This window comes from Galeopterus variegatus, unplaced genomic scaffold, assembly GCF_000696425.1.
Source record: "Galeopterus variegatus unplaced genomic scaffold, G_variegatus-3.0.2 Scaffold101, whole genome shotgun sequence".
Lineage (NCBI taxonomy): Eukaryota > Metazoa > Chordata > Mammalia > Dermoptera > Cynocephalidae > Galeopterus > Galeopterus variegatus.
Window position 1 is genome coordinate 513,971 of NW_007726212.1, and position 9,365 is coordinate 523,335.

Genomic DNA, 9,365 nt, shown 5'->3' on the forward strand with positions numbered 1-9,365 from the left:
AAAAAAAGACAAAAAAAAAATATATATATATATATATATATATATATATATATATATATATATATATATATATGCAACAAACTTAGAATACCCAAAACAATTCTGAAAAAGAAGAAAAAAGTTGGTGGATTTACACTATCTGATTTCAAACTTACTGTAAAGCCATAGTAATAAAGACTGTAGTATTAGCACAAAGACAAGCATATAGATCAGTGGAAGAAAACTGAGAGTCCAGAAATAAACCCTCACATTTATGGTCAATGATTTTTGTACAAAGGTGCTAAAATAATTCAAGGGGAAAAGGATATAATCTTTCAACAAATAGTGCTAGAACAGTTGGAAATCCACATGTCAAGAATGTACTGAAACCCCTACTTTACTCCATCCATCATGCACACCATCAAAAATTAACTCAAAATGGATTGTAGACGTACATGTAAATGGTAAAATTATAAAACTTCCAAGAGAAAACATAGGAGAAAAACTTCATGACCTTGACCTTGGGTTGGGAAGAGTTCAAAACAACACTGATACACAAAAGAAAAAAACTGATAGATTGGACGTCATCAAAATTTAAAACTTTTGAACTTCAAAAGATACCATTAATATTCAGATCCCTAGGGCCGGGCCCATGGCTCACTTGGGAGAGTGCGGTGCTGATAACACCAAGGCCACGAGTTCGGATCCCTATATAGGGATGGCTGGTTAGCTCAGTGGGTGAGCGTGGTGCTGACAACACCAAGGGTTAAGATCTCCTTACCAGTCATCTTTATAAAAAAAAAATTCAGGGCCGGCCCGGTGGCGCACTGGGTAGTGCGCTGCTTGGGAAGCGCGGTGGCGCTCCCACCCGAGGGTTCGGATCCCACATACGGACCGGCTCCCGCTCACTGGCTGAGCGAGGCGCGGGAGCAACGCCGAGGTTTGCGATCCCGTTGCCGGTCCCTGGTCCGGTACGGGGGCAACACTGAGGGTTGCGATCCGTTGCCGGACACGGAAAAAAAAAAGACAAAAAAAAAAAAAAAAAAAATTCAGATCCCTGTACTTGCAAGCCATCAAAAAAAAAAAAAAAGATACCATGAAGAAAAGAAAAGAGATATTTGTATACTCATGTTCATAGCATTATTCATAATAGCCAAAAGGTGGAAGCAACCCAGGAGTCCATCAATGGATGAATGGACAAACAAAATGTGGTGCATACATATAATGAAATAGTATTCAGCATTGAAAAGGAAGGACATTCTGACACATGGTACACCATGGATCAAATAAGCCAGTCACAAAAAGAAAAGTACAGTATGATTCCATTTACATCAGAGTAGTCAAAGTCATAGAAACAGAAAGTAGAATGAAGGTTGCCAGGGCTTAGGGAGAGGGAGGAAAGAAGAGTCATTGTTTAATGGGTACAGAGTCTTGCAAAATGAGAAGAGTTCTGTGGATGGATGATGGTGATGGTCGCACAACAGTGTAACTGTACCTAATGCCATTGAACCCTCAAAAAGGGTAAGATGGTAAATTTCATGAATATTTTCCCACAATTAAAAATTTTTTAAAAGGTATCATTAAGAAAAGGAAAAGAAGCCATAGGCTAAGAAAAAATATTTGCAAATCATATTGGAAGTCCTATTGCAGTATTTAGGATCTATAAAGAATACTTACAACTCAATAAGAAGAAGATGACCCAGGCCACCCCGTGGCTCACTCGGGAGAGTGCGGTGCTGATAACACCAAGGCCACAGAGGGATGGCCGTTGGCTCACTGGCTGAGTGTGGTGCTGACAACACTAAGCCAAGGGTTGAGATCCCCTTACCGGTCATCTTTAAAAGAAAAAAAGAAGATGACCCAGATTCAGAATGGAGAAATGTTTTAAATAGACATTTCTCCAAAGGAGAAATATAATGGCTAATAAGCACATGAAGATATGTTTGGCATTGTTAATCAGAATGGCTTAATCAGAATGGCTATAATCAAAAAGACTTAACAGGGGCCGGCCCCATGGCTCACTCGGGAGAGTATGGCGCTGGTAGTGCCGAGGCCGCGGGTTCAGATCCTATATAGGCATGGCCGGTGCGCTCACTGGCTGAGTGTGGTGCAGACAACACAGAGCCAAGGGTTGCGATCCCCTTACCGGTCAAAAAAAAAAAGACTTAACAGTACCAAGTGTTGGTGAGGATGTGAAGAAATTGGAACCCTCAGCATTGCTGATAGGAATATAAACTGGTACAGCTGGTGTGGAAAACCATTTGGCAGTTTATTAAAAAGCTCAACCTAAACTTAACATATAACCCAGCAATTCTACTCCTGGGAATCTACTCAATAGAAATTGAAACAGTCTGTCCCCACAGACACAGGTACACAAATGTTCGTAGCAGCATTATTCATAATAGCCAAAAACTGAAAACAATCTAGATATCCATCAACTAGTAAATGGATAAACAAAATACAGTATATCCATACAATGGAAAACTATTCAGCAATGAAAGTGTACAAACTACATATACATGCAGTATCATGGATAAACCTCAAAAACAGTGAAAGAAGCCAGACCCGAAAGACTTTGTATTGTATGAGTCCATTGATATTAAGTGTCTAGAAAAGGCATATTTTATAGAGGTAGAAAGCACATCAGTGGTTGCTTAGGGACTGGAGTGAGCATGGGTATTATCTGTAAACAGGTACAAGGTATCTTACTGGAGTGATGGAAATGTGGATTGCGGTGATGGTTGTACACCTCTAAATTTTCCACAATCGTTGGATTATACACTTACAATGGGTGAATTTTATGAGATAAATTATACCTCAGTGGGCCGGCCCGGTGGCGCACTGCTACAGTGCGCCGCTTGGGAAGCGCGGTGGCGCTCTCGCTGAGGGTTCGGATCCCATGTGCAGACCGGCGGCTCACTGGCTGAGCGAGGAGCGGGGGCAACGCCGAGGGTTGCGATCCCGTTGCCGGTCCTGGTCCGGTACGGGCGCGACACTGAGGGTTGCGATCCGTTGCCGGTCACGAAAAAAGACAAAAGGACAAAAAAAAAAAAAAATTATACCTCAGTGAAACTTTTTTTTAAAAAGATGGTGCCTATCTCAGAAGTTCTTATAAGGATTTATTAATACAAGTCCTGGGTATAAACTAGGTATTCAATAGATTAAATTATTGTTTATTGTTGTTATTGATATATAGCAACAGCATCTACTGTTAAGACTTCAGAGTTAGTCACATAGAACCTAAAATCCTACTGTAGAAAACCAAAAAAGAAAGAAGGAAAATTTAGCTAAAGCCTAATTTTGTATATCATTTACTGACTTCTCATTTAGTGCAGGGTGGAGTAGGGCACTAACATTTTTGAATAATGAAATCATAGAAAAGAGTGACAAACTTTTTTTGTACATTTGTAATCTTTCCTTTTTAGGGGGAGTAAAACTTGGATTAGGAGATTTCATTTTCTACAGTGTTCTGGTTGGTAAAGCCTCAGCAACAGCCAGTGGAGACTGGAACACAACCATAGCCTGTTTTGTAGCCATATTAATTGTAAGTATATGTTAATAAAAATGTGTCAAAACTGATTACTGTATCCCTTTAAGGCAGTTCTGCTTCAACCCCAGGTGGGCTGAGTGTTCCAATTCACCTAAGGAGCTTTTTAAAAACACAGATAATTAGGGCTGGCTGGTTAGCTCAGTTGGTTAGAGAGTGTTGTAACACCAAGGTCAAGGGTTTGGATCCCCTTATGGGCCACTGCAAAAAAAAAAAATTGAGCCTTACTGTGGCCACACATTAGAATCACCTGGGAGCTTTTAAAATTGTGAGTTCTGCCCTGAAATATTCTTAATTAATTTGTTTTAATTGTGTAGTTTTTAAACATTCCCTGGGAAATTCTGATAAAGCAGGATACAATGCTTCAAGCCCAGTGGCATAAATATGTATGAAGCTAGTTCTGCTAGAGATCAGTCTTCAAAGGAGTAAGCAGAGCCTCACCTACTCCATGGACTTAGTCACTGAAGGTTCGGTTGTTGTTTTGCGTTTAATGACACAACCTGTAGAATACAGTGTAACTCTGGGCTGCAAGTATAAAATGAGAGAAGCTAACACAATGCGTGATTCCGCGTAGATCTTGGATTACAATGCCACAGCATGAACCCTGAAGCTTTCAAAACTATGACAAGTAAATAATCCATAAAATGTTTTTTACTGCTATTTTTACTAAAGATGTGATGATATCTTTGACATATAGTAAGTGAGTAAAGTCAGATGAGATTTAGGTAAAAGCTCATGTATTTATTTTGTGATTACATTTGTGATTTATCATGATAATATAACCTGTTAGAATTTTTACGTGTTTTATCTCTCTTCAGAGGCTAGTTTTCTGGATTTGAAAGTATTTATTGGATGTGTTGTATCTTTTAAGAAAAAAATTACTTATTCTAAATGAACTGAAATGGTGCCCAGCCTCCAGACTATACAGTTAGTGTCTCAGAACGTAGGGTAGAATATGAACTATATTAAATGGCTGTTCTGTGTTTACAAGAAAGCAGTATAGTCTTCATAAACAAACTTTTATCAGTTTGTTCTATGAGCATCTCTTTGTCCCAACACAGCATAAAGAATGCTCTTCACCTCTGGGATTTTTACCAGCCAAACTAAAGTCACAGAGGCCAATTCAGTAGTTTAGATAGAAATTTCAGTAGTGTGTAGTTTTTTTTCAAAAATAGTTTTACTTATTTTCAGATGCTGTTTCTTTCCTGAGAAATTACAGGATGAAATGTCAACAATGCATACATAGTAAACTATGTAGCAAAGGAAGTAAATGTTGTTTCCCTTTATCAAGAAGCTACATTTTGTTTTCATAGCTCTTCTTCCAGATTTACTGAAACATTTGTTCTCAAATTTAACCCCAATGGAAGGTATTCAGTTAAGTAAGTTAAAACCAAGACTTGCAGTTGAGTTGTTCTGCATGAAGTGAGCTTGTGTCTTTTCCTGTCTTCCCCACAGGGATTGTGCCTTACATTATTACTCCTCGCCATTTTCAAGAAAGCATTGCCAGCTCTTCCCATCTCTATCACTTTTGGGCTTGTTTTCTACTTTGCCACGGATTATCTTGTGCAGCCCTTTATGGACCAGTTAGCATTCCACCAGTTTTATATCTAGCATATTTCTAATTAGAATCCCATGGATGTTTCTCCTTTGACTACAATAAAATCTGGGGAGGACAAAGGTGATTTTCCTGTGTCCACATCTAATGAAGTCAAGATTCCTGGCTGGACTTTTGCAGCTTCCTTCCAAGTTTTCCTGACCACCTGCACTATTGGACATTGGAAGGAGATATCTACAGAAAATGGTTTTGAACAAACTTCACTGAGGTGAACTATGTCCCTCGGTGCAAAAACTACCAGATTTGAGGGACGGGGCGAGGACACACGACGGGCAAGAAGCTCTGAGCTCCACCAGTGGCTTGACCCCTGGTCACAGGGAGGTTTTACCAACACCGCGGACTCTCAGGACTGCTGTAACCAGAAGGTTAAATGAAGCAGTTTAAATCAAACAGAACTGTTCATCTTAAACTTCATGTTGAAAATCAACTTAATAAATCTGTGTCAATTGAATTCTGAACCTTTTCAGGAGGTACTATGAGGAGAGCAGGCACCAGCAGCAAAATGGGAAGGTGGAAAGGGCTCGGGCTTTCACTTTCAGACTTTTCGGCTGCAGACATAATCTTTAATAAGACTTTTTTTTTTCACCTCAAGTCCAGTCAGATATGTAGGTTGATTTTGACAGTTTGGTTCCCAAGCACTGAAACTCACCATCTCTAGTTGCCATATCTTCCCAAGGCCAGTCTGAATTAGTTAAAGATTGCTTTAAAGTCTTAACCTCAGGTTCCAAATTCAGTAATTTCTGGAAATAATGGAACTATTGCTCAATGACTCCCTATCATCCCTAAGTAAATTTTGGATTTTCCACCAAATTCCTGATTTTTAAACATACTTGTAAGTTCACTTGCCCCCAGTGCCTCCTCTGTCCCTATCTCTCCTGTCATTCCCCCACAAGCAGTCCTCTTCTGCAAGCAAATGAGGCAGTTCTGTCGTGGTAGCAGATGACCCTGTCATTCTAAGAGTTTACTCTATGTGTGATGCAAAGAATGTGTTCTGAGTCAGTGCTGTCAGCCTTGCTGTCACAGCTTCTTTGGTAGCAAATAAGATGTGTGCTCAAAGACAGTAGAATTAAAGGAGAGTAAAATGGCTGGTGAAGCACTTTCTGTCCTGGTTTTTCTTTTTTTACTACAACCCACTGTCTCTGACAGTAGGCCAGAATTTGAACTAATAGCCAGAAGCTGGTGGTTTATAAAGTGAGTGACTCAGTTTATCACTACAAAGCAAGAGTTGGGAGAAAGCCATTATTTTACTTGGTGAGCCATGGGAGAATCTGGGGTCAGGAGGAGAAAAAAAGGGCCTCCAACAGCCCAGGGGACAGAATGAGCTAATGGCCCAGGGGCAGATGTTGAGGAGAGCAGGTTATTGCTCCAGAACATCACAAAGGGTTCTTTGTGGTCTCCTGGCTGCACCACCTGCACTCAAAGTACCTTTGTGGGAATTGGGCAGTGAAGGTGCTGACTGCAGTTACCACGGAGTTTAGCCACACAAAGCACATCAATAGAGCTGTCAGCCTATGGGCACATGACACCCCTAAATGAAGCCTTGCCAGGGCACACCCTTCTTTTACCAGAGAACCCTTAGCCATGGTGATCAGACTAAGCATTTGTGAGAAACTCAGTTTCCTTCTGTGGCTGAAGGAGGAGACTTTTGCTCTCATGTGCTGCTCTTTCTCCCAGGCTTTCATGGGATATGGTTTGGGGATTTCCCTTGGAGTTTAGAATATTTGTTTTCTGGGCCGGCCCGGTGGCGCACTGGAGAGTGCGCCACTTGGGAGCGCGGAGGCACTCCCGCCGAGGGTTCGGATCCCATGTGGAGACCGGTTCCCGCTCACTGGCTGAGCGCAGTGCAGGTGCAACACCGAGGGTTGCGATCCCGTTGCCGGTCAGTAAAAAAAAAGACAAAAAAGGAAGAAAAATAAAAAGAATATTTGTTTTCTGTCACGGGATATTTCTTATAAAAAAGTAACTTTTGGAGTACTGTACTACTAACCTGAGTATAAGTAACAACTGGCTCATATTAGGCAGTTGAGAACAGGAAAAATAAGAGCTATACAAAGAAGGAGTGGGGCTTAGAGGAGTAGGTTCTATCATCTCTTTTTTTTTTTTTTTTTCCCCATTTAGCCCCTTTTTCCAAGATTCTCTTTTTCTTCTCTCGGACATGTGGCACTATGGGAATTATTTTCTAGAAAACACAGCTATAACAAACCCAATTTGTGAACACCAATTTTTGATTCTAAGCATTCTTGAGGGATCTCTATCTAGTGTACTTTATTTGTACAAGCTCTCAAATGTGTTATATCTTCAATGACAAGAGTCCCTGCAGAAGAGGGAGAGTGTGTGTGTGTGTGTATGTGTGTGTTTAATGGCTGGTTAGCTCAGTTGGGTAGAGCACAGCCTTATAACACCAAGGTCATGGGTTCAGACCCCCATACCAGCCAGCCACCAAAAAATAAGTAAAAATAAATCCTTATTGTCCTAAAAAGACAGCAATAATTCTATCAATTTCTGCAAGTTTGAACTACATCTCAGCCACATTAAATGACAGCATAGAGAACCCACCTTATTTCTTTAAATCACTGATCTCAGACACAGGACTTTTCTTTCCAAACGTTCTTTTTAGAATCAGTTCACAGTCATTCCTGAAGTATCAAAATGTTAATTTTCCACCATGAAGGATAGATTGTCACCAGAGGGGACAATAAGCAGTTTCAGTGAGGATGTGCCTTCACACAGGAGAGGGGGTGGCTGTGGAGCCAGCAAAACTGAAAATAAAGCATGACCAGCCAAGCCAACCTGCTTAATGAAAAGAAGAAAGACACTAGGAAGAAACAGCCACTAAACGTTGGGGTCTGACTGGCCTTCAGTATAAAGGATATTTTTAGACAGAATGTCGCTACAATGCCTATGGGAATTCCAGCCATATTTGGAATATTTATACAGTTTTATTCAGGGAGGAAGAGCTCACCTTCCTTTTTTTGTTGTTTGGGGGGTTTTATTGGTGGCTGGCTGGTATAGGAATCCGAACCCTTGACCTTGGTGTTATCAACACCACACTCTAACCAGCTGAGCTAACCAGCCAGCCTTCACCTTTTTCTGAGTCTCACTAGGTTAGTCAGTGGTCCTAGGGTCACAGCTCTCACTCTAAATGACTAAATTTCTCCATCAGAAAAAAATGGAGAGAGAGAAGTTTTCTAAGCAACTTGGAAGAACAGTCGTAAGTAAGCAATTTATTTCTCTCCAGAAGCAACAATAAGGGATTTTTCCTGGTCCCCATTTTTCAGTGTCCCTCTGGTGTTAAAAACCCTCATTCTGTAATAGATGCCCAAACACATTATATGTTTAGCACTTGTTCTTGGCCTCAAACAACTTATAGTCATATGTCACTTAACGATGGGGATACGTTCTGAGACATGCGTTGTTAGGCGATCTTGTCATTGTGCAAACAGCATAGACTATACTTATGCAAACCAAGATGGTATTGCCTACCGCACACCTAGACTGTATGGCATTGCCTGTTGCTCCTCTGTCAGTAGTAATGCACTGCGCCATGCATCACTAGGTGATAGGAAATTTTCAGCTCCATTATAATCTTATGGAACCTCAAACTTATATGTGGTCTATCACTGACCAAAATATTAATGCGGTGCATGACTGTATATGTATTCTTGATCATGATTTGTAGAATGTGAAACAGAGGTTAAACTACCAAATAAGATCTTCCATGGTCAGACATACAAAGGAAGCCTCTTATCCAGATCCCCAGAGCCAGGTTTTGCATATTTGGCCACTCATGATCTAACCCTGGAAGAAAAAGCACAGAAACCACTAGGAAAAGATTTGTTCAATGTCTTATGTGTTCCTGGCATGGTGCTGGAGTCACCGTAAACAAGACAATTTTGCAAGGATGCAAAACGAATATGGTATAGTCTTGGAATGGAGCTCTAGTCTCTTGTTTTCTAGTATATGACATTTTAAAACTTCTCTAAAATATTGGGTATTTGTCAGTAACCACTTCTTTTTTTTTTTTTTTTTTAAAGATGACCAGTAAGGGGATCTCAACCCTTGGCTTGGTGTTGTCAGCACCACGCTCAGCCAGTGAGCAAACCGGCCATCCCTATATAGGATCTGAACCCATGGCCTTGGTGTTATCAGCACCACACTCTGCCGAGTGAGCCACGGGCCGACCCTGTCAGTAACCACTTCTCATAGTTCCCACTACTAAGGGCT

The 9,365-nt window shown here is 40.8% G+C and overlaps 1 protein-coding gene and 1 non-coding gene across 4 annotated transcripts in view; one reads left to right on the forward strand and one right to left on the reverse strand.

The window, feature by feature from the left end:
• PSEN1 (presenilin 1) overlaps positions 1-6,237 on the forward strand; it is a 70,441-nt gene extending 64,204 nt beyond the window's left edge. For all 3 annotated transcript variants that reach the window (XM_008583886.1, XM_008583902.1, XM_008583895.1), the window contains exons 11-12: positions 3,405-3,523; positions 4,982-6,237. In XM_008583886.1, coding sequence (XP_008582108.1) covers positions 3,405-3,523; positions 4,982-5,137 — 275 coding nt within the window. In that variant the 3' untranslated portion in view covers positions 5,138-6,237. The remainder of the gene's footprint in view (positions 1-3,404; positions 3,524-4,981) is intronic.
• Positions 6,238-8,141: 1,904 nt separating this feature from the next.
• Positions 8,142-8,216, reverse strand: TRNAI-GAU. The gene has a single exon. It is a non-coding gene; the product is annotated as a tRNA-Ile (tRNA).
• Positions 8,217-9,365: the final 1,149 nt, after the last annotated feature.